The sequence below is a fragment of the Erithacus rubecula genome (genome assembly GCF_903797595.1).
Source record: "Erithacus rubecula genome assembly, chromosome: 3".
In the NCBI taxonomy this organism is placed as follows: domain Eukaryota; kingdom Metazoa; phylum Chordata; class Aves; order Passeriformes; family Muscicapidae; genus Erithacus; species Erithacus rubecula.
In genome coordinates this window covers 53,413,947-53,440,024 of record NC_136689.1, presented here as the reverse complement: position 1 = coordinate 53,440,024, position 26,078 = coordinate 53,413,947, and the positions used below count along the sequence as shown (strand labels likewise).

At 37.5% G+C, this 26,078-nt stretch overlaps 1 protein-coding gene across 1 annotated transcript in view; it reads right to left on the bottom strand.

Moving 5' to 3' along the window:
- Positions 1 to 26,078, bottom strand: part of VPS41 (VPS41 subunit of HOPS complex) — a 106,340-nt gene that overhangs the window by 7,433 nt on the left and 72,829 nt on the right. The window contains exons 13-25 of the mRNA XM_079301917.1: positions 25,319 to 25,434; positions 23,942 to 23,998; positions 21,884 to 21,945; positions 21,049 to 21,130; positions 15,534 to 15,626; positions 14,904 to 15,031; positions 13,851 to 13,995; positions 12,525 to 12,566; positions 12,367 to 12,417; positions 10,302 to 10,439; positions 7,783 to 7,837; positions 6,630 to 6,770; positions 4,997 to 5,133 (exon numbers count right to left, since the gene is read on the bottom strand). Of these exons, the coding sequence (XP_079158043.1) occupies positions 4,997 to 5,133; positions 6,630 to 6,770; positions 7,783 to 7,837; positions 10,302 to 10,439; positions 12,367 to 12,417; positions 12,525 to 12,566; positions 13,851 to 13,995; positions 14,904 to 15,031; positions 15,534 to 15,626; positions 21,049 to 21,130; positions 21,884 to 21,945; positions 23,942 to 23,998; positions 25,319 to 25,434 (1,247 nt within the window). The remainder of the gene's footprint in view (positions 1 to 4,996; positions 5,134 to 6,629; positions 6,771 to 7,782; positions 7,838 to 10,301; positions 10,440 to 12,366; positions 12,418 to 12,524; positions 12,567 to 13,850; positions 13,996 to 14,903; positions 15,032 to 15,533; positions 15,627 to 21,048; positions 21,131 to 21,883; positions 21,946 to 23,941; positions 23,999 to 25,318; positions 25,435 to 26,078) is intronic.

Here is a 26,078-nt window from a genome sequence, read left to right as displayed (position 1 = left end):
ATATAAAAGGAAAAAATCACAATGCAGAATGTCAAATGTCTATTCTCAAAGTAACAAATCTCAACACTTCTGTAGAAATTGCTTTGAAAACCTCAAAAATCATTAATTTAAGAGTTAGAGAAAGCAAAGGAAAGGGAATTTGGAGTCAAGAGAAGGAGCTTCACTAAAACGAGGTAGAAATAGGTAACTGTGCACCCTAAAGTTAAGTTGAACTAGTTAAAACTGACACTGGACATAAATCTGTGATGAAACCACTTTCCAAAAAGAAACAAAACTGAAGATGAAACTGAATTTTATTTATTCTTTAAAACATATAATTGTGAGCACAAGCAGGACAGCATCATGCACCTACAGAAAGAAGTTTTAGGCAGAAATAATGCCTTCCCTTACATTAATGAAACTGCTAAAACCAAAACAGTTATTGAAAAAAAGAAAAAAACCCGATTTATTTCTGGCTATATTAGGGAAGATATTAAGCATAAACCATTCTTGATTTACAAATGCCTAACATTATCTTTAACGAAAGGCACTGCAGTATGCAGTTAACCTGAAAGGGCATACTCAAAGGTCTGGGAATAAATTCAGGCATTGATTCAGCTTAAACCCCAAACAAGTCCAAGTTTCTCAAGGCCAGTTAACCAAATTATTTCAAATAGCATCAGTACTGCAATTAAAACCTCATTGTTTTCAGTCTGTACAGCCAAAAGGCACATGTTCCCCTGTGCAAGCTGCCACCTGACCTCTAGAGCCCCCAAGGGGTCTGAACAGCATTTTTAATTATGTTTGGGAGCATAACCTAACAATTTTTCCAGGTGCTCTTTCAAGCAGCATTCATTGGATTATCACTGGGTTCTGCTAGTTCATAAGCTCTATTATGAATGGATAGATGTGAGCTCTGTGAATGGATCAATGTCCTTTACCCATCAGAGTTACTGCAGGTTCAATTGCAAACTAGTAAGTCAGTATTTGAGTTAAACGGCTAATCGACAAAATCTCTAAGTACTACAGCTAAAAAAAAATTGCTTCTGTACTTTAAAGCTAGGGGAAAGGGAGTTTTAGAATACCAACATCTTTCAAAGATTTATTCTAACAAGTGACATAGAAAGGGTAAAAAAGGAAGCACTTCTTTTTAAAACAAGGGATGTATTTAAGCCTCTTCCAATACCACAAGCATTTCCTACATTTCATTCAGATATAAACCAAAGCTGAAAAGACATCTATTTCATACATTTGAAAAGTATAACAAGGTTATAATTAACTCACAAGCCTACAGGTAAGGATATTTTACTCTAGCCTTCTTTGGGAGACATGGGATACAATGCTTTAGAAACCTGGAGAATGCTAATTTATTTGCACTTTAAAAAAGCACTAGGAATGTGTAATTTATAATAAGTAAGCAGGTTTCTCTTTAAGCCAAGACCTCTAATTTATCTATAAATTTATGACAGCAATGAAGTAGATTTTAGAACCAGTAAAAAAGCTTTAGACTACACCTTATTTGATAAATTCTCCTATTAAAATTCAAACAACTGTAACTTTGTCCTTGTTGTCTATGTCTCCATAAATTAGTTGTCTGTGAATGCTACTGTGTATAAACACTAAAATAAGCATTATTTCAGCAGTAAATAAACTTCCATCACTACAATCAATCAGTGCCACTTGATTATGCACTATGGCTTTAATACATTAACTCAAACAATGACAAATTATCTTGGGGTGAAAAAAACAAAGAATAAAACACTTCAAAGATTAATCCTAATTTAAAAAAACACTGAGATATTTCTCTGATTAGTGGAATAGTAAGGAGTGTGCTCAGTTTTAAGCTCATGGCAGAACTGCATTTCATGAAGTCAGAAAATACAAATGGGTGTTCTGGAAGCCAGGTTAATAGATCCTTACTTGTAAAGCAGAGCTGTAATGTCAGAGAAAAAAGCAAATTAGTAGTACTTACTTCAAACACTAGCCTAAGAAAAAAGTTGTACATGGTCTATATTTTATTTTTGCCCAAAGCAATATCTAATTCTGCTTTAGTGCTATGCTTGGTTGGTTGGAACTGATCAGATCTCAACGGTTAACCACAAAGGTGAAGTGACCTTAGAGTAGCATGTAGAACAGTGGCAGCAGTTCATCTAGTGGGTGGTAATTTTTTAAAGTGAAGCAATCAGTCTGCAATCTGCTAACATCAATAAAAATTATCCAAGGAAGAGTCCATATGAAAAAACAGAATTACAACAAAATTTGCATTAGTAGACTTTTCTGGATTCTCTAATGCGTACTGTGAGTCACACATACTTTGGCAGCCACTCAGTTTGATTTACTTGGTTTTGCTGGGATGGAAGGGACTGTTTTCAAAAAGGCAAAAGTCTGTCAAAGGCACTGCTTTTAACTCCCACCCATATTTCACATCACTCCTAAGCAAAATTTACTGGTATGGAAACCCAAGAGCATAGTAAGAAAATTGCATCTGCAAGCTTATGTAAGCACGAAACAATCACACCAGGGCTTGCAAAAGGAGCCCACAATTAAACAATACAATGGCACAGCAGTAACATCTTTTGGGAAGTCATCATTATGAAAAGACCAGCACAGTTTTTGTGTTAGGCAGTCAAGCAGCAGGTTTTCTTTTCACCTGTGCTTCTCCTTCATGGATCTTAGCACAAGATTCTTTTTGCCTTTGAAAATGATCAATAAAACTTACATGTGTACAGAGCTTGAGATCCAAAAAGATAAAGATATAGAAAATCCTAGTCAATGAAATTTATATTTCTGAGTTCAAACTGTCTGGTATGTTTCATGCTACACATTAGGAGGTTTCTAGCAAAAGCCACAGTTGTGCCAGGCCAGAATAGAGGCCACTGACTTCTCAGCATGAACCTACACAACATACCTGCAAGAGAGCTATGTCCAGGCATCATACAAACACACCAAACACAGTCAATGAGGCAGCAATAACAGGGCACAACTGTCCTCAGCAAGGAGAGGCTGCTTAGACATTGACCCAGAGTCCCAGCCTGTCCTGAAGCACACTCTGAATGCAGAAACAGCCCCTCTATAAAACTATGCCAACTGGCTGCTTTGGTGAGTGTGCAAGACCAGCAACAAGATCTCTAAATTTCAATGTAGATACACCATCTGTTCATAAACAGTGCACTTCACATTGCCAGTATCACTTAAGGAACAGACTTATTTTAAACCATAACTTACATTTCTCTAATGAAATATTGCCTTTTTTTGGTTATACTTTTTTCTATCATATAAGCAAGCCAAGGACAAATTATATTAAGCACCCTAAATTTCTGTTATCCCTATGAAATCTAAATTTTAGCCCTAGAGCTATACAACTCTACTTCAAAATCAATTCATTTGAAATCCATGAATCATTTCAATGCTAACAGTAAATAATTTTAGATATCATCCTCAAGGTTAAATACATGTTTTTAATCCAAAAGTAATTCTGTTAAAAGCTAACTGAAGAAATAAACTTCCATCCCCAAAATATGACCAAATGATGCCATCAGCTTATTTGAAGCCACACAATGTATTCTGAATATGTGCAAAGCTGAAGCTATGCTTACAGCACTTTCTCATTCTGCCTGCAAACACAACAAATATTACATTTTGATTTTTCATGAGAAGGCAGGAACAAGAGGATCAATGGTGGTACTGACAGCAGCAAGATTAATATGCAACTGTTGAAATGCATGGTATTTAGCTAGTGTCATTTTGGAAGCATACTAGCACCCTATGAAGTCAAAATCTGAAATAATGGTACAAAATACATTATATGCAAACACGTATCTATTTATCTGGGGAGGTTCCTCGCATATAACAAGTGTTGGGAGATGAAGAAATGTAAAATGCTCCTTTGAAATAGCCAAAATCATATGCTGAAGTTCATATAAAATAAAAGAATGGGAAAGGCTTAAACCCTGCCCTGAAAGGAGATACAAGTTTTTATTGGCCTGGCACTGTGACCTTAATGTAACAATCAAGCCCATCCATTTGCTCAAAATGTTGAAAGACTAATAGCAGATGGGGAACAAATGTTTGAGGCTCAGAAAACTGGAGCTTCAGTTGCCTACTGAGCTATGTTTTCTTGGACTCTGTGTAGTCACACTGGAGACATTTGAACTCCTCTGTATCTTTCCTACAGTAGAGTGATGAAGAACAGCACAACAGAGAATTCAAGTTTGGGACTCCTTTTGTAGTAGGGAGATCTAAAATATGCAATGCAACACACTCTGCTGGCTACTTTTAGGGAGCACTGAAAGATATGCTTCTTACAAATTCTCACAAACAAATGTCAGAACCAACCATGTAGGGGACTGCACATATCTGTATAATTGTGCTGGGGTAAGAACTCCCATAATATAGTGAATAGTCCATATTTTTAAAAATGCATAAACAGCAACACATGCACAGAATACTCTGAGTTGGAAGGAGCACTGTGTCCAACTCTTAAATGAATGGTCCATAATACAGGAATCAAACCCACAAACTTGGCATTATTAGAATTATGCTCTAATCAAATGATTCTGCATCATTGACATGAATTTAAATTTAAAAGTTCATCTTCCTCAGTTAGTATGACACTTAACATATGGCTCTAACACCTGATGAATGTTTCAGCAAGGGTATGTTGCATTCTGCCTCCATTCTGCCTCTGCACTCATGTGAAACAGAACAAAAAGTACTGGCCATGAAACTTTCAAATACTGGAGAGTTGGGCAGTGTAAAATTGGCTGAAGCACTCTAGATGCTTCCAGTTCTACTTACCCACCAGGCTTGTGACAGTATGGAAGACATTAAGAAGGGCTAGAAGCCATCAAGAAATCTTGACAAATTTCCACTATTTCTGTCATAATTTTGTATCAGCCCACAGTGTCCATGAGCAAAGTCTGAACAATCACGATAGCAATTTCTTGTGCTGTTCAGTGACAAAGAGGGCTTGCTGTGTCTCTGAAAATTAGTATCCCATGAAGAATGCAACACCTACCTGCAAGTTGTAGTCCTGAAGAATCTTCACTAGTGAGTCTCTCAAATTAGGAATCTCCATGCCTTCCTTAATGCGGTGGATCAAAAGAATAGGATCAACATGGGTTCCAATATTGTTCAACAAACCCGTAATAAAAGCTGTGAAAAACAAGAGGCAAAGAAACTAAGATAAACAATTCAGCAAAATATCTGATTAAGGATACTCTGGTGACAAACTACAGGTTTTGGCTTATTTCTTGATAGTTCTCTACTATGTGAAAACACTAAATCTCTTTTACAGTCATTGTATGTTTCTTGCAACTGTATTTACTCGAATACAAGCCTTTGGGAAAGTGAGAAAGATACAGTTTGGGAGTTTACAGAACTTCCAGTGTATCCAGCAAAGTGGTAACTGAGTCTCCAGCACAAACTCACAAGTAAATAACACATTTTAATTCAATACAAAGAGCACTCAAGCAAATAGAGTGAAAAAATTAATTAATGTAGTAATTCCATACCCAGTTCCAGGGTTTAAAACCAAATTTTCAAGCACCTAACCTGATTTCAATGTGTTTTCTAAACATTGGTGAGAGTGACACGATAGAAGTCTTTTGCTTTTTGAAGAACATTTGGCTAAAAAACCCACTAGAATGATGACTCAAGGCTGTGTTTTTTCTTCAACCCCCACAGCTGAGAAATATCACTAGAGCTTCTCTGCATATAGGCAGAAACTGTAACATAGAGGAACTGAGGGAATTCTATATGCATTGAATCCCTTTCGCTCTAAAGATGTCACTGACTGTAGCATCACTTTTAGTGATGCATTCAAGTATGCATAATTTGAGAATGTAATTCTTCTTGAGGATTAGCAGATTCTGGTCACTTCTTACTGTCAAAATTAGCAGCCAAAGGATGTGAAGACACATATTCTAACACTAATTCTACAAGACTCCTAATCCCCCAGAGAAGAAATCCCAAGAGAGACTTTAAAGTCTTGATTGAAAGCCCCAGAAGAGGTTGCAAAAACTAATGGAATAGATAGTTAAGAAAATTCTGTTTTCTTAGTCATTTGAACTTCTTTGAATCTGCCTCCATGACAACACTGATGCTTATGTTTCAGAGTCCATCTAACCTTTTAACTTGGAGTAGTTATTCATATGACAAATGAAAGGCAAAATATATTCATTATTACCTCTTACCTTTGCAACAAAGAAACAAAATAAATTAGTTGTTTTACTGAGGGGAAGAAAGGTGTAGGCTCTTCATTTTCAGAATCTTGAAAGGAAACAGTTGTAATAACATAGTATGCAAAATCCTCCAGCCTGAAGACTGTGGTTTGGGTACTTTAAACATAAAGTCTCATTCTGCTAAAACTAAAAATACTACTGTCCCCTGCCCCCTTGTCATTAAGGACATAATTATGCAGAGCTTATTCAATGCTAAGCTTCCAAGAATTCACTGTGTAGCATAGCCTCACACTGCCTTACTGCAAGTTTTTATGCACAGTAAAGAAGAAGCTGTGTTGTGCTTCACAAACCAGAGCACCTCCCTGACCACACATAAATGCCTTCTCTAACACAAATGTGAATAATTCAATCCTTTAGTTGCAATAACATTCCACACATGCAAAGCATCCCAAAGACTATCCCACTTACGTGGTTTGTCAATGGAATATAATATGAGATCTTCCCAAAGTTCTCCATCATCTTGTTCCTTGGCAAATTCAATAGCTTTATCCACATCATGCAATTCTTCCATTATCATCTTCAAGGCACTGCGGCTATTACCCATCCTGCCTGCAAGGAAAAATAAAAGATTACAGATGCTAATTGTCCATCAGCATTCAGTAGTCTTTCAATAAGAATTTTGTGTGAAGTTGACTCAAACTAATTCGACCAAGACCAAATCTAGTCCATTCAGATGTAGGAATGCAAATCAATATAATCTGAACAAGTGCTTGGAGCAGTTTGCTGGACTGGGACCTGGAGGATTTCTCAGGGATGTGTTGGGTCATATCTGGGGTTCTGAACTGCAGCAACATCTAATGTGAGGGGGAGTCTGTGTATGTGTATGAATGCAAACTATAACAGGAAATACCAGCTCCAAAGGCCTACATGAGCCCTCTTAATTTGCAGTAAGTATAGCACAGCTTACACTCATGAAAAATAAAGGGAAACAGGAAAAGTAGCAGAAATTATGAACTATTCTTTAAATAAATTAATTAGTAAATCCTACACTCCACTGAAGTGGTCCACAGAATATTCTTCTTAATGAACCAGAAATTGTTTAAAAAAATGCTTATTTTTGTGTTCATGACTAATACATAAACATACATATAAATCTTCTAATGCCTCTCATTCAGAGGTAGAATTCTTGGCCAGCTGAAGGAGTAAATTTACATCTAATTTTGCAGAAAAAAATTATAGAAAGCAATATAAGCAAATCTTTCATTTCAGCAAAAGATAATACTAAGTTTCTGAGATGCATTCAGAATAAAACATTTGTTCAATTTCTCCTCTCTTTTCAAAACTGGCAGTATTACTCTTCTCTTGGAAATTCTATCAGAAATACCTCCCTGCTCAACTTCCTCCCCATAGCCTCTGCAACACTTCCAGAACCCCAGAAGAACACCAAGTAAAAAGCACAGTAACACAACATATGAAGTTAAGATTATATCCATCCAGTGCTTTATTTTCTAGATTGTATTATTTGGTTTAGATATTAGACAATATATTTTCACACTATAAACTTTATTACAAGTTCAAAAGTATTGCAACTGGGCACAGGTATTTATTTTTAGTTACTTACTCAGAAGATAGACTGTCTCTTCTACAAAGTTTCTCTGCTGGCAGATCTCAAGAGCCTTGAATGTAAGGGAAGAGAGGAGAGAAGATAATGCAGGAAACTATGCAACATAAAATTATTGATCACAAATGCTTCAAGAAGCATTGAGTGACCTTTCATTAAGTTACATTTTGACAGGAAAACAGGCTCCCTTAATAAGCACACCCAAGTCCTCTGGCCTTAATTAAGAGGAGAAACTCCATGACTTCCATGACTCTTTAAAATTCTTCTCTGAGGCTGAATAAATCTGCGGACAGAACAAGTATTTCAGCCTGAAGTATGTCAATCTCTGCCCTTAATTCTACCAGCAACTTCTTTATTCTGTCTCCAAAAGATGGTTAATGCAAAACACTGAGGTTATCTGCTGTCAAGACTTGCTTCCTGTGGGTGGACTTATGTGGTGTCTAGTGATGTAAGTCTGCTTGACATTCATTAATAACACAAGGCTGAAAATCTCTTCAGGGTAATCAGAACACTTTGAGGAGAGAGAGTGCCCTCCAAATTTTGTACCACGATGACAATGCAAAATAACAAATATGAAAGAACATGGAAGAAACATTTCTTGTAAATTTGGCTAAAAAATCTGAGGGCTAAGTATTTTTAGCAGGTATAGAATCAGTGCAGTTGTGTAATCAGTGTAATTGTGCTGGAAATCAGCATAATTATCAAAGCTACCAAACTGATTACCAAAAAGTTTGTAGTGACAGGAAATTGGCAGGGCTGGTATACCATAAAAAATGCCATGTCTGTTTCCAGTTTAGAAACAGCAAACTCAAGATTCATAGCATTCCTGTAAAGACAACTGTTCACCAACTTTCCCACTTGTACATCAAAACTTTAAATACATAAAGTATAGCTACAATCAAAGATGAGGTTGGAATTAACTTTTTGTTCCAATTCTCATTATTTCAGAAGAGTTACTATGAGAATTAGAGATATGGACAACGAATTTTGGGCTAGGGGTAAGTGAACTACCAATAGATACTTCAGGTGAATAAAGGTATAAATAATACTAATAAGTTATATACTCAGCTGGCAGCCTTCATTTTCCCTTTCTACTTAAAATGCAAACAACACAGCACCAGGTATTCACTTCTTTGCCATTTCCTGATTGTCATGCTCCCTCTAGAGGAAAACAGGGAACATTCCTGCTTCTCTTCCAGCTCATTTTTAAAATGTTGCTGAACTGCACTTGAATAAAAGTGGCTTACTTCTAGAGTAAATTATTTTTTCTTAATGAGTTTATAATTTCATTAGAGCAATAAAAAGAATGGATTTTTTAAAATAGAAATTGGTTTTTGCAATTTATACACCATGTTGGAACTTGCTTAACAGGAACTGAAAATAATGGTAACTGGGAAATTCTTACTCCTCTTTTCATTTTCTTAGAATAAAGATTTATATGTCACAAGAAATGTTACTATATGACTTGCATGGTAAGAAGTATAATTATGGAATTAGCAGTATCTTTTCCTCTCCTCCTTGGCTTCTTACTGAAAGATGTTAACATTTTAACATTAATTTTAGAATGACACATTTTTTCTGACATTCTTCTCGAGTAATCTTGATGATTACTGCATCACACCTTCCAGAAGCTGATGAGTCTCTGACCCATTCTTGTTCATAGCCCATGTCTCCAGCAAAACAGTGCCAGCAATGAGCATCAATTTCACACAGCACTTTTCTGCACCACCTGACACTAAAGATAGGAGGCTGGATGTGCAACAACTAAAACTAATTTGCCTCAAAATTTTAAAAAAAATGTAGGTAAGATTTTATACATGAAACCATGGTCACATGAATAAGGCAGAAACTAAGAAAGTTAAAAACAGAGTTTCTGACTGGAAACCTTTCTGGCTCACTGCCTAGTCAACTTAGTTTTAGGTAAAAATTAGGTAAATCCCAATTCTCCAATCCTAAGAACATATTTTCCAGTAGACAAAAGCATGCATTTCATTCAAAAGCATTTCCTTCCAAGGAAGGAAAATAGAAAAAAAAAAAGTATTAGAAGATGAAAACCTGGTAGTCTGTAAAGACCTAGGTGTATTAGCCAAAGTACAAAGACAAAATACCTTTAGCCCTGTTAGTTCAGTGGCTTATATTGTGTATATTGTTCAAGAGAAACTTATGGCCTTACAATAAAAAGATAGAATAACTATAGTTAGCTACTGTAATTGTTCAAGATCTAACACTGACAGCTCCTAGATTTGGCAAAATGATTGCCAGTTTCTTGAAACTATAACCTACTGTTCAGCCACTGATGAGTAATTTAAAATAGCATCAATTCCTGCCCTGTGAGCTGAGAAAGGAAAGTCTCAGGTGACATCAGCTCTGCAAACCAAACTGCAGATGGTCACAAACTCAAAGGATCCCTCACATGGGCAGTAGAGGGCAGTACCAGACACAGCTTGAAATTCACAAGACTACAAGCTACAGACCAGACACAAAAATCTAGGATCTAGGCTTAGATTTTTGGGGCTTACCTTCTCCAGTGGGCAATGTGTGCTGTCTCTGAGAAATGGAAGTAAGTTTGGTCGATCATATTCAGCATAAAGGCTGATCTGTTTCTCATGATATCGTTGGCCTTTATGGTGGTCTCTTTTGAAAAGCTTGTGTAAATACTAGGAATTAAAAAAAAAAAAAAATCGGAATTCAAATCCACTTATTCAATATTATTAATGGAATAACAGAAACTCCTGAGTTGGAAGGGAACCACATCCAATTCCAACTCCTGGCCCTGCACAGGACAGCCCCAGGAACCACACCATGTTCCTGAGAGCATTGTCCAAATGCTTCTTGAACTCAGATAGGCTTGATGTTGTGACCACTTACCTGGACTGGAGACCTGTTCCAGTGCCCAGTCACTCTAGTGGGCAAAGCTTTTCCTAACATCTAACCTAAATCTCCCCTGACATAGCTTCATGCTGTTCCCTTGGGTCCTGTCACAGGTGCCCAGAGAAAAGATCACTGCCTGCCCTGATGCTTCCCTTGTGAAGAAGGTGTAAATAGCCACTAGGACTCCTTTCAGTCTCCTCCAGGCTGAATAAAAACAAATTACCTCAGCTAGTCTTTGTATGGCTTCCCCTCTAGACCATTCACCACCTTCCTTGCCTTTCTCTGTATGCATCCCTTCTGTAAACTGATAGTCTGTCAGTTGCCTTTGCAACTTTGGCCGGCAGACTGCACTTCTCATAGATCTGCTTCCCATAATCAGATCTCTAACCCATAAACCACTTCTCCACTAGATGAATACCTGAGCCCTATGTGTAACCAGCAGCAAGTTAAACTTCCCTCTCCAATACACCCCAAGCCCGCAGTCACACACTGTGTACTCCACTGACAGCACATTCCAACCAAAGAGGAGCTTTTGGAATAGGAGTGTGGAGCCAGAGCCTTACAGCAAAATTGTAGTATTATATATTATAGATACTGTAATTTTGTACAGACAAGAACAATTTGACAGTGTATGGAAGTTACAGCCCTGGAAAGACAAGCAATTCACTTTCTCTATGGACCAGCAAAACATAGCTGCACCCACCAACCAACCTGCTCTGGGGTGACTTTATGATGCTGAATTGTATCCCCATTTGTCAGTTTAGCCCAGAAATAAGTTTTGCACCTTTAAAACTAGATCTGAGAGTGAAGGGGGTAAGAAGAAGTGGTGGAATGTCTGAGGTGGTTGCATTAAAAAACATAAAGATAACAGTTTTCAGCTTTCCTTCTCCTGGACTGTGCCATCTGCGGCACAAACAGGGGAGACGAGCTGTCTTTGCTTTTAGTTAGTTTTGTAGCTAGCTGAGGCAGAGGAGTTCCCTGGACTGTGGCTTTTTTTTTTTCTTGGAACTCTCATCCCTGCACTGACTGAAAACCCAGAAAAGCACCGGGAGCTCACACCTGTGTCCCACGGGGCTGGGACACGGCATTTTCCAGCAGGGGGACTGATAGAGACTGAGCGAGCCGAGCTGCACCCCATGACAGGGACTTTCTGAGTTTGCTATCTCTTCAGAGCAGCAAGAGGGTTTATTGCTTAATATTATTCTTTTTTTTTGTTTGTTTGTTTTTGCTTGTGAATACTTTGCTTGTTAAATAAGCAGGTTTTTTCCACTTTTCTAAAAGGAAATCTTTTCCTGAACCAGTAGGTGGAGGGGCTTGACTCTGCTTTCTAGAGGGACCCACTTTGGGGTTTCCTCTCAAATTTGCCCTAAACCATGACACAACCACATTTTTGGGTAAGGAAAAAGGAGAAATAAAATCAAGAAGTAACTGACCAGAAAAGACAAGTGCCTATAATGCCGTAAGGAGATGTTAACAAGCATGCATTATGTTATCAAATTCTCATTGGTACACATTTTAAGATCACTTAATTACTGTGAACATGCTATGGCCATGCTACAGAGGAAACTGGCAGAAGTAGCCACTTTGTCTTTGATGATTTTGACATTTCAGTTTCAGGTGCACTTTGTCAAGATAAACACACCTGTAACAGGTATGTCCAGCCAAGAGTTCATTCAGCTCAACGTGAAATCAACAGAATACAGGAATACTCACCACATGCTGTAACTCAGGCCTGTTTTCTAATTCTTCAACAACTCTGTCAATCTGAAAGAAAACAAACTTGTGAGAAACATCACATTTACAAGCCTGAAAGGAGGACAGGTAGTCAAAACTAGCATGGGACTGCCATGCCATGAACTTGTTATACTCACGGAAATTTTATCTTCATTATCCAAAAGCATGTCTACTGCTTTCTAAAACAAAGAAAGAGAACTCAAGTAGGAAATAGGTACACATATTTTCTCACACTCTATATAGAATTATGCTTATTCACTGATGGGTGTCAGATGGATATTGCAGACCTACTCTTTTCAGCAACAGAAATTCAGAGGGCAATTTACATAACACTAGCATATTCTGACAGTACAGCATTGCAGTATTCTTCAATAATACTTCAGAGTTTCCTCATTAATAGCAATAAATGCTGTGCATCTACACTGCAGGTGAAGTATGCCCACTGAATCATCATCAGTCACAAAAAGTCACTGCTGAACAATGTAGAAATAATATTTATTTAATTGCAAAAGGGAACTGCAGGGTGATGACTATGTAAGAGAAACACAATTCAATCTGCCTCACAACTAGATTCCTCCAAACTACCTGCACACCAACACCATTAATCATGCAGACAAGACCAAGTAAGCCAAGTGGCTACAGGATTCAGGTTTTGCTTCCTCTTTCAAGAGCAAACTTTTGCTTCACTTTCAAAAAATAGCAAACTACAGATTCCTGACATGACTTATTCTATTGGATTAAAAAAAACCAAACCACCTTATTTTTCTCCATATAGTTTAGAATGAGCATACTAAAGATGATCAACAGTAGAGATCCATATTTTGTTGCAGTGCTTAAACAACTATTGCACTCAAAAAAGAGATCTACTTGGTCATCTTCCCAGCAATCACACCAAAACTCATTTGCTCGAGATTTTTAGCCAACTGGAAAGAAAGAAGATAGAACTTAGCATGGAATAAACACTTGGTGATTTTTGGAATTTAGGTTAATAACCTTGTAAACTTTCAGAAGCAGATTAATTGCCTGTGGTGAAGGGAAAATGGCAAGTACATTTAATATTATGCCTAAATAAATTCACTATCCCATTTCTTTGGCTTATTAATACCATTATTTGATTCAAAATACAGAAAGAGTAACATGGTGAAATGATACTCAGTGTGAAATTATATTTAATTTTGTCACTTGAGAATCACAATGATGGCTTCAAATGATGTGGACATTCATTTTTCTCATTGAGAGTGACAAATGGAAATGGAAAGGAAACACTAATGGAAATACAAAGAAAAAAATAATCCTTGGGTCAATTATTTTGCAATCTAGGCAAACAATCTTCCTTATTTCTGAATGTATCCAGATGCAGCAAACACACTCTCTGCCTCTACACCAACTTTAGATCATTTATTTTCAATCTGTTAAATTACATCTAGAGGAATGTGAATATAAAATCATTAATATCATCATACCTCTGAATCAAAATCCATGAGCAGAACAATTTTGTCTCTGATAGAACTGAAAAGATTGTGCTTGTGAATCAGCTGGAAGACATCTTTGTGCCTCAGAGTTAGGTAGATTTCTAGGGCTCTGCCATAGCGCTGATCGTAAGTGTACCTGATAAAAACAGGATTATAATACATGTAAGGTTACATACTTCAGTGTAGGAAAATAACTTATGAGAGAAAATACAAACATACTCTAATATGTAAAACTTGTTAGGGTACTACTTGATTTTATAAATATCTAAATAGAGCTGTGATTCATTTTTGTAAAGGGAAATAAACATCAGGCAACATTAATTTCCCCTCTGTTTATACTGGCCTTCGTTTGTGTTCTGACCTGCAGCTTTCTGCTTTTCATTTTCCATTTTCAACTCACAGAGGAAGACACACAAAATGCTAGCCCTTCAACATCTGGAAACCAATTTGAACACTCTTCAGAGCTAAAAAAACATTGCTCTCCTAAAACTTTCAGGCAGATTGTAATATAACAATAGACAGTAACTTCTTTCTTCAACGAAGAAGTATGTAACACAGTGATCAAGCTGAGAAAATCAAAGAGCTTTATCCTTGTACAAAGTGACCAAGAACCAGATCAGTTTTGGCACATTTTCCAGTCACATATTTCCATCCATGCAGTAAATCTAAATACACTACTTCCTAAATAGTGGGCAAAACCCCCCATCATTTTATTTTCACATGGGTAATTCTGAAATGCACACTTCAGAAAAGAGGTTTCCTCTGACAGAATGAAGAGGAATGCTAGCTATTTACTTTGAAAAGAGGAATAGGAAATCCAATCTCATGCTTAAAAATTTGCTTTCCTACTCAATGTGAACTTTACAAGGAAGGGTAAAGAATTGCTAAGCTGTGCAATCAGCAGAGTGGAGAGGAGAGAAAGCCAATACTCTGTAGACTGCAACAAAGAAGATTTCTGTTAAGAGAGCTAAGCAAATACAGATAAACTGCAGTACACTATTTTAAGTGTTCTTTTTTGTAACAGGAATTTAAAATTGTACTCACAGTTCTGCAAGTGTTCGTAGCAAAGTCCTGTTCTGTGGATCTTTCTTCAGGTGATCCACTACAGCTTGAACTATGATTGTATTGTTGTACAGATCTCCAGGCCACTCTTTTATTAGGGTTGCAAACCCCTAAAAGTATAAGAGATTGTAACAGAAATAGAAAGAATGGCCTAAGGAGCATTTCAAAACATCAAAGCTTCAGCTAAGCCTCTGAGATGATACCTGCTGTCCTGAACCTTTAAGGAACTTTTACATGCCCACAGACATGTACAGTGCAGAACACAGATTCTTCCTTCTTAGGGCAATGCTATTAAGATTCATGAAGCTGAGTCTCTTTCAGATGCTGTAGGCTTTATGCATTACCTCAACTATTTATGCCACATTAAACAAACTAAAAATAACAGTCTAATAAATAATCAATCTTACAGTATTTGCATGCTCTGAAGAACATTCTATTTATTATCACAAAAATAAAATTCAACTTTTAAGTATTGCCATTATTGTGGAATTGTCCACTGCTAATCTCTTTGAATATATCTGAGAATTTGCTGTCAGAATTCTGCACTGATAAGGGTATTTGGCTGGCAATAACTATTGGACACATTGATGTGAACACATCAGGCTGCAATACCTCATAGTCACTCTCCAAAAATTCATGCAGGACCATTTCGTAGATCAGAGGTTTCAAAACCGGATCTCGTCTTGGCAAGTAACGACTAATTGCCTATAGGAAGAAAGAGAACAAAGTGTCAGATGGGGAATGCCAGGTAACATCCTGGTATACTGATAGAAAAAAAAAAAATGTTGTGAAACAAAAGAACAAAGCTATATGGAAACATGGCCCTGGTAATCACTGGAAGTCTTACTTGTAAGGAGCACCCAGAAGTTATTTACTTTAGGATTCTTCACAATGGAATTTTATAACTCATTTGAAAGAACTATCATTTGAGACAGAAGTGGCAAGACACTAATTAGAATGGGAGAATCAGCCATTGTCCTTAAGAGATCAGAAGTCATTTAGGAAACAAAACCCATAAAAGACCCCTCAAAACAAGAGTGTTTTCAGAATCCATTTTGTCAAGTCTTGGTCTCATAAAAGGAATAAGGATTCGCTTGCTGAAAAATGTATTGTAATGCGTTGACCCTGACTGGACACCAAGTACCCAACAAAGCCATTCTCTCACTTCCTTCTGCAACTGGACAGAGGAGAAAAAATATAATGAAGGGTTCATGGATTAAGGTAAGATAAGGGAGGGATCACTCACCAAATACCATCACAGTAAAACAGACTCACATTTGGGATAGTAATTGAATTTATTAATAACCAAACCAGAATATGATAATAAGAAGTAAAATAAATCTCAAAAACACCTTCACCCATCCATTCTTCCTTTCTGGGCTCTACCTCCTTCACCTCAGAAGCACAGGGAGACAAGGAATGGGGATTATGGTCGATTCATCACAGCTTCTCTTGCTGCTGCTCAGGTAGAGAAGTCCTTCCCTTTCTCCAGCATGGCATCCTTCCCACAGGAGACAGCTCTCCACAAACTTCTTTAGCAAGAGTCCATCCCATGGGCAACAGTTTCCCATGAAATCCTGCAACATGAGTCACTCTTCCACTGGATGCAGTCCTTCAGGCACAGCCCACTCCAGCATGAGTCTTCTCCACCGGCTGCAGGTGGATCTCTGCATCCCCCATGGATCCCATGGGCTGCAGGGGCACAGCTGCTTCTCCATGGTCTGCACCACAGAACGCAGAGGAATCTCAGCTCTGGTGCCTGGAGTACCTCCACCTTCTCCACTGATCCTGGTGTCTACAGAGTTGTTTATTTCTTATAGTATCACTCCATTCTTCTTCTCTGGTCACCATTACAACTGTGCAATAACTTTTTTCTTTCTTTTTAAATCTGTTATCACAGGGGTGTTCCTCTCATTCCTGATTGGCCTGGTCTTGGCCAGCAGTGGGTCCATCCTGGAGCTGGCTTGCATTGGCTCTGATAGACATGGAGGAAGCTTCTGCCAGCTTCTCACAAAGCCACTACTGTAGCACTCCCACTACCAGAACCTGACCACACAAGCACAACATATGTGTAATTTTGAACTATGGCTTACTTTGGGGTCACCACATTCTATGAAGGGCTATTTTTACATACCCAATTGAAAATTAATTTGAAAATATAGCTCTCCATGAAAAGGGTGAAAACGTGATCTGTTACTGTATAGAAGGTGTTAAGGAATTGCATTCCAGCAAGAAGGAGATGAGAAGGTGTCAGATTAAATCAGTTTATACCCTGGAATTTCAGCACAGCATCTAATTAGCACTACTATTCCATGCAACTAGAGGCCAAGATTATTTCCAACTGCCAAAATAAATCCTACTGCTATCAGCTGTCAGGGGATTGTAGGGCTTGTAGCTGAGGGAACCAACACCAGTGAAATTCCTCCAAACACTCACAAGTATTGCCTGTTGGCTGCTACTGGCACATGATGCAATAGCAGTTTGTTACTGAAGCTGCTTGAACAAAGTAGGAGAAAAAACAACTCACTACATTTTAGACCTCTCCTCTCCCTGTGCTTTTTGGACCTGGCCAGTTTTTGAAATGTAGTGCTGTCAACATCAGCTCCCACCAGCTATCACAGAAATTATCAGTTAACTCAGGGCACAGTCTTGCCACCTGCTCTGGGGTATCATATTCCTGACCCCTTCATAAAAAGTCTCTTTTGACTGTAGAGAAAGCAAGCTGGACATTAACTGGAGACTGAAAGGCAGAATACAATCTCCAATGGCTGTTTCCACTCCTGCTTTCTATCTTCCTGGTACCTCCTAAATGAACAATCTTCCCCAACAGACTGCTGCAACTCTTGGGCTGCAGTCTGGCCACACAGTGAGCTCTGGAGAGGTGCAGTTGCCTTGTTGTGTGTAAGCCAGGCTGCTTCCTGAAGGAAATTTCTCCTGCCCCATGTCCCATTGCTTTGAGGAAAAAAAACACCCACCTCCATGCTCAGGAAAGACTAGGCATACAAGAAGCATGTAAGAAGCATAAAAGTTATTTTTAAGCCTTGGCACAAGGTGAACTAAGACCCATGCTGGAGGTTACAAACTCTTCCTATTTTATTTTTAAGCTGCAGTTAGATAAAAAAGCTTCTGAATCAGACTGCCTTTGTACCAATTCTTGAACTATGTGGTAAAGTGACTTTAACTAAAAAAAGGATACTATACACGGAAATATTTTCTTCCCTTGTTTCTTTTCAAGATCTGCTTTCAGACTTTTCATCAATAAATGTAAGGATGAGGCATTCACAAGAAAGGCTGTATAAAAGTTGACATGAGATAGCTTAAACCATCTCACCAATAAGCCAGCACAACAATTACTCATTCCTCAAAGGATGTCTAAGAGATGAAAGAGCCTGTCAGGGTAGTGCTGCTCTCTGCTATGCCCACTACAGTCAAGTGAAGTCTTTCAAATGTCTTCTAGCTAATTTTTTGGTTAAAGAACTGCTGCTGCTAGCTGGTTATCCTGCACCACTGCTGTCACAGCAAACAAAACAAAACAAAACAACCAAACAAAAACAAAAGCAAAAAAACACAAACAAACAAAACAAAAAAAAAACTCAAGCCACAATAGCCAGGACTCACAAGAGTTTGAAACCTTCCTTTGAATCCACCCACCTTCCTCAGCTGCTTGAGCTGGGACATTAGATTTTATACTGAAGTGACATGAGCACAAGTGATGCTGTTTGGGTTTTGCATTTTTTCCTACGCTCCTTGTATTCTTCACACACATATTTGTAACTCTACCCCCTATTGTATTAGTGACTAGTTTTCCAGTACTTTCCCATTGCCTTTCCCTAAGCAGAAAGACAAAACAAAATCCAGAGCTCCAAGCCCCAGGAGATGCAAAGGCCCTGTGCTATCTTGGTTCTTCCTGGGAACCATGGTTGAGAACAACTCTTAGAGGTACATTCTCCTGGACAAACACAGCTAGTGCTGAAGGGAGGGCTCCAGAGAAGGGGCTTGACCTGGGGGGGGGGGAATTGCATCACCACTTGTCCTCCTAACTGGTGCTTTTTATCAATTATTTTAATTTCCTAAAACCAATAAATGTGTATTCACCCTGTAGGGGGTGGGCTTTTGTGGACATCTTTCCATAACTGCTCTTGAAGGCCTTGAAATAAAGAATCTTTTTTATATTACCTCCTTACTAAAATTATCTCAAGTTTCACTTCCAGGTTGGGAAAAAGGTAACACAAGCACATAACTCCCTCAAGCCACCACGGCTGGAGGAGGAGAGGAACTGCAAGGCTCTAGAATCTTGAAACTGCCACAGCTAGTTTTGCTAGAGGATATTCACTGAAGAGGAGAAACATCAAGATACAAAAATGCAACCTTTGGTGGCCAAACAGGACTGCTTACCACAGAACACACAAAAACCCCCTAAAATCACACATAAACAAACAACACTCACTCCACAGACTTTGACACTGAGGTATCATTAATTCGTCTGTGCAGGAAGGAAATTTCAAGCCTCTGTTTTACTGTCACCTTAGTTATTGGCAAATCATGCTTGATTTGAAACATCAGATTTCAGGCAACAACTTATTTACAGGGCAAATTCTTCCAAGACAATTCTGTTTTGAAATAACCTCTGTTTCCACATCTCAAATTGTGTCTTCATAAGGGCTTAAAGCCATTATAGGCCAGTTACAATATGGTGTTTGATATCTCCTAGTTATGTAAGTAGGTAAAAATTCCACACAAGTGATCCCAAGCATTACAAAGACCCCTTCACTTAGACCTGGCTTCATTTAGTCCATCCTTTATGATACTCAGACATCTTCAAAAATCTGGGAAAATTTATATGTGATTGAAATAGTGAAATAAGGCACGGATTTTAGAGAACTGCAACTTGAAGATGAATCAGGTAATGGACTGCAACTCATATTTCTGACAACTCCTGGGCCTAGCTCTAAGAAGAAAGAAGATACTATAAAGGCTGAAAACAGCCAACTGTTTAGAAAGGCAGTAATTGAGCAATGTTTTTGCAACAAACCTGCAAGTATTTTTATATTTTACTGTCTGCTGGATGATATAAGTGGAGACAAGACAAACATTCGTTCCAGACATTTGCAGATAAAAACCAAAATGAACCCAAAAGGACTAAGAAGCAATGTATCACAAATTCACCTGCACCTGCATTCAAGTCCTTTATTGGACTGAAATAAAGAAATAGAAACATTGGACTTTATCTTCCAAAGCAGCAAAGAATGCACCAAACCACAAAGAAGTCATACTAAAGGCAAGGTTTTTTTTTTCACTGGAGTGGCTCTGAAACAGAAGTCAGACATTTCTGAAATTCGTATTGCTGAAACACTTTTGGTCTTTGAACAGAATTAAATAGCTCAAAACCAGCAAGGGACTGCATGCTGTGAGATCTTAATAGTATGTCCTTTTTGGCTCATTGAGTTTGAATAGGACGACATAAAATTCAGAAGTAAATGTACACATGTTACCAAAGGGAGTGTGCATAATGTTTTCAATTGGTTTAGCAGTGACAGTACTAGGCTTTATGTCCTGCACAATTTATTAACTGAGAGTCTCACATCAAATGTGTACTGCAGTGGTAGCTGGCTTGCAACTAGGGAAAACACCAGACAGCACAGACTGCTCCTCTTTCTCACCACCATTTCTAGCACACAGCACAGGTCTTCACTGTTGCTTTGCAATTCTTTGACACTTAAACTGCCCAACAAAGTTATTGCAATGGACCTGGATTTTCCAGAATGACTTGCACCCACAGAGTCTATTTTCCTTAACACTTGGACTAGGATTTTTAGGACATACTGGAAATGAATGAGAAGTAAATGGAAAAGATGTATTTAACTGTGAGCATCTTTGCAAGTAAAAGTCTTGGGGGCAAGTCTTCCATGTGGAGACTGCCAACAAGTAAAATACATAGCACCATGCCTCCACTCTTGTTTTAAGACATACACATCCATCAGAAAGAGACAGCTGTCTAGGAACAAAAAGATCTGGGGCAGCAATACCAGAATAGGGCCATTAAATGTGATGCTGTAGATACTTGGTCAATATAAACAGTAAGTACAAGATACAAATTACTTGAGTATAGACACAGAAATTAACTTACTTTAAGCTGACCTATTTCTTTAAACTTGTAAACTTCAAATTCCCAGAGTTCTGTGTTTTTGCCAAGGATTTTCTGGCACTTTCTAGAAAGAAAATGAAAGAGATGAGAACAAAAGTAGGTACAGAAAGTAATACAAATGTGACAGTATTACTACAAGGATTCCTTTCTTCTTCTCCCTATCATGACAATTGCAAAAGTGACTTATTTTGGCAACCATCATTTTAAGTAGAGTATGCCATAGCTTCCATAGAATCATAGAATGGTTTGGATTGGAAGGGAGCTTAAACATCATCTAGTTGAAATCCACACACCATGGGCAGAGATGCCACCCTCTTGGACAGTTTTATGAGTGAAGTTTTAAAATCTCAGCTTAAAAAATTATGCTTATGTTTACACATACATGAAAACAAAAACCTTGGGTAATTCCTGGTTCTCACTTTGGATTCCTATATTTGACATTTTTGTTCATACCTATGTAAAATCAAATTATTTTCTGTTGGCCTTATGTGCAATGACACACTAATATACTGAGTTTAGCAAAATTCAAAGAAAACCTTAGTTTTGAAAATCCAGTGTGACTTCGAAAACTTGAGGCTTACTTTAAAAAAAAAAAAAAAGCCTCAATTTTACAGTAACTTTTAGGTCTCTAGAGGTAACAAAAAAAACCCAAAAAACATGGCACTGCAATACACCTCTATGTTTTGAAAATTCTGAAACTCCAGAACACACAGAAAATGAACATCCACAAATACTTAAGAATGAGTAATTTGTTTTTGCCTTTTCCTCCACACAGACACACTTTAGCCAGCAAAACAGATCTTTAATAATAGGTTACCGAGCAGCCAGGTCATATTCTCCTTTCTCCACCAGGTGATTTATATAGGCTAAGCCAATGTCCTAGGGGGAATAAAGACAGAAAATTATTTATAAAAGTTTGGAAGTGAACTACTCAACTACTGCAAGAACTTCCATAACAGCAGTGCATACAGCTAGAAAAATCGAGGCTCTAAATACATCCCCTGATTTTCCTTTACAAGTAGGGCCCACAGAACAGTCAATACAAAATACTTGCATAGACTGCTCACAGGTTCAACCAAAGGTGCTCTTTTAAATAATTCTCACAATCTCACTGAGAAGAAGGATTGTTTGAAACACATAGCTGATCTTGCAATGCTTGAATTGGTTCAAAAAGAAAACCACCAGTAATTGTACAAGACATACTCTTTGTCAACACAAAGTTTGCAGAGGAGGGAAAAGCGTTGGATGAGAATATAAATCCTAGTGCTGCTCAATAAAGTGCAGTAACTAGTAAAAACTTAGCAAGATTATTAGTTATTACATACAAAATTTCCTTTCTCAAGGTTCATCACACATGTCATTTCTAATGCAATCTCAAAACTCCATTTTGACACAACCCAGTGTACTCATTGCATAACTTAAGAATCACATCCCTAAAAAAAGCACACTATGCCTACAAAGAAAAAAAAAGTAAAAAAGCCCCAACAAAGCTGTACAATGAAAAAGAAGTCCTTGTTTCTTAAAAAAATAAACATTTGCATCTTCCAGGGCACAACATTTCTTTGATCAATATCAAGGACAGTACTGATCATAGCAGAATATAAACAGGGGTATGCAACAACTTCAACTGGTCAATGTAGTACAAAGTTAGAAAAAAATTGCACATACATAAGATTTTAGGATTTCATTACACTATAGAAACCACTTTTGTATTTTAAACTTCACCATTCTCAAGAAAGAGGTTGACAGAAATCTTTATTTATTACCAAGTGAGCAGAGATGTACAGGGAAAAGAGATGTAGGTCTGGTTGTTTAGGATCTCTGTGCTCTGCTCAAGAGGTGCAGAGGAGCAGTGATAATTACTGCCATCTAAAAAAAATCCCCAAGGCTACCAGACTTGTCAGGTATCCTGAGTGTGGTGTCACTAGGTAGTGAGAGCAGGAGTTGTTTTCATTGAATGTAACAATTTATTGCAGAGGCAAATTTCTGCAAAGCAAATGAAAAGCTGTGAAATTTTTTTAGATTTAGTTTGGTGTTTGTTTCTTTGGGTTTTTTTTTTCCTCCTAATGCATTGCCATGACCCCCTTTAACAATTCTTTACATCTTTTGCATGGGTCACAGAGCAGATTTGTTAATTGCAAACTCTGTGATAGATAATGGCATGGCATTTAAAACTTGATTCAATTTCTGTACTACACAAGAATAAAAGTTTTTTTAAGGCATACTGATATACAGGATTCTTATTACATGAGTAGTCTAGCCAAAAATTTAAACACATCTTTGAACACTTTGTACAAATTTCAGTTTAAAGCAGACTCAGTATTAGTATATTTAAACAAAGGCAAGCCAAGAAAAACTAAAATTAGTGATGCTTTTGTGTCTATTACACCATTCCCACTTTTGTTTTAAACATCAATATCCTTTCTTGCTCTGTGAGAGGGACTACAAACATGGGAAATGACTATATGTGAGAAAAGGAGCATCTCTTAAACTCTTTACAAAACCCTGTCACATGTGCAAGGCAGAAATTAAGGAGAAATTTGTCACTCCTGCTTGAAATCTCTAATAGTGCAATATTGTGGGTTACTTCAAACAACAGTAAATTTAATACAAAAGTAAAAGCAAACAAAAACCTCCATCAGCAATCAGAGAAATGTAATTCTCTTCCTTTCAATGCCAATAGCAACTTCATAAAATGCGGATCCTATCATGTTTCACACACTAACACTTGTTCTGCAGCTGAAACCAAGAAATCGGATGCCAGCTGGATTGGATGCCTAACAGTTATTGCCCAGTGTTATAAAAAAACAGGGAATGTCTTTGTTGCATCTTACAGCATTCTAAAAGAAAAAAGGTATTTTGTTTTGAGACTTACCAAAATCTTGTGCTTTTTTATGGTTTTCTGACTGATCTCAGCTGCCATCAAAGCTTCCTGTATTCAAAAAGGAGAAAACAAAGATACTAGTCAAATACACAAACTTTCAATACAGAAAGCTCTAGAAGTGTATAAATCAATTGTTTTTCAGAGTAGGGCGTTGGAAGCACTAGAATTTTTAATGCCATGGTTGGATGAACAACTTTGAATTCATACTCAAACAAAAGCAGTCAAGCAAAGAGAAGACTACTTTTGTTTCCATCTGGGTTCACTCCACATTATTATATTAGGATCAAATCACAAGATTACAACAAAACACACAATGCAGTCACATTTGATCATTTTCAAAAGATACCACTTCACTACCAAAACCTGTGAAAAAAATCAACAGGAAAAGAGGAAAATGGGGTAAGGTTCCACAGCCCAAATGTCTTCTTCAGTTAGAATGATTTATATTTGTCATTTGCTGTTCATTCTACTTATTCTACATTTTTCAAAATCTTTAAGATACACCATAACACGCCTCTCTACTAACTTGAATGTCTTTCATAAGGGCACACACAGCTGTCACTTGCAAATTACTGGTCTTCAGGGACCAAATGCTGTGATTTACATGTATTGCAAAACTGCACTCAATCATACAAGTTTGCTATTCAAATGCAAAAGCACCCACATGGATTTAAACAAATCTGCATGAGAAATATCATGATTATATTAGCAAAAGTAGTACATGCTGAATGGCTTTTCCACATTTTTTTTTCTTATAATGGGCAGACAACAAACATAAATAAGAATTTGCAAGTTAACTTCATGTATCGTAACATATGTTTTAAGTCAATAAATACAGGTTATTAGATCTCAGACCACTGTGTGCATGGGTTGATATGGTATGGAAGAATTTTATTGTTTTAGGTGTTCAGATATACTCAAACACCAATATTTACACAACCAAATGCTGAGCTGTTTTTTTTTTTTCTAAGATAGCTGAATACCCTTGTCTTCTAATATTGGATCAGCTTTATTGTGAGCAACACTACTTCCAGCATGCACAGCTACAGTTTGAGCCCACAGCATTTTTCTTTTAAAAGCACAGCTCATTAGTTAAATTTTCTGTTGTTCTAAAGCCAAAACCCAGCTCTAATGATTTCCAGAGTTACATTTCATAATTGATGATAAGAGCAGTATTTTCAGCATCTAATTCAGCTACCTCACTTGGGTACATGGAGGGATGTGTAGTTAACTCCCATCTCTTATAAGCATTTACTCAATGACAGTAGGAACAGAAACTGTCCAACCCAAATGACCCAGCCAAGTCCACTGTCCTACTCCAGTTTCCAAACAAGGCAAGTCTGAAGGAAAGAATGATGTTACAATTACTTCGTATTTCTTCTTTTCAAGAAGCCAGTCAATGTGGTCATCCTGGTCCCGCTCCTTAGCCACAACCACATCTCTTGGGCTGATGATATAAAAAAGTGATTCACCTTCCGAGTACTCTGCAAATGCATACACAGTTTTATTATTATTATATATTCTTTAAGTCAAGTTCTGCTTTTTAGTACACCCTTGAGGGGAATTTACAAAGAGGAGATGCAAGGAAGGCAGCAAAGCTACTCCTGCAGGACACACTAGTTTGGATGCTGTATTCTCCAATAAATTAAAACTGGTTTAAATGGCAAAATATCTTTCAAAAAACCACTACAGCTTATTGCAAATTCTGATTCATCCACTATGTGTAAACTTTATGATGGTTTAGAACCCATTATTATACTTTTAGAGGACTATTACACTACATAGCCTGCAATAAACTTATCCTTCCCATCAAGGTCAAGGCCATCAAAAGCATAAATGATAGATGCCATAACCCCTAGGGACACAGCACATCATTACAGCAATGCATTTGCAATGCTGCAAGTTAAGGCTATATGTATAATGCATTTTCTTATACCATAAGCCTTTATTTTTGAGTAAGCTCAAAGAAAATGTACTAAAAGGTCAAATCAAATGTAGAAGATGAATGTTCTGAATAGCTATCATTTGGATAGAGCCATGAAGAAACACCAATACTTTGTAGACAGAATACAAAACCACTCACTGTTCAGATCAGTTTCTATAAACACATACAAATACACTCTTGAAT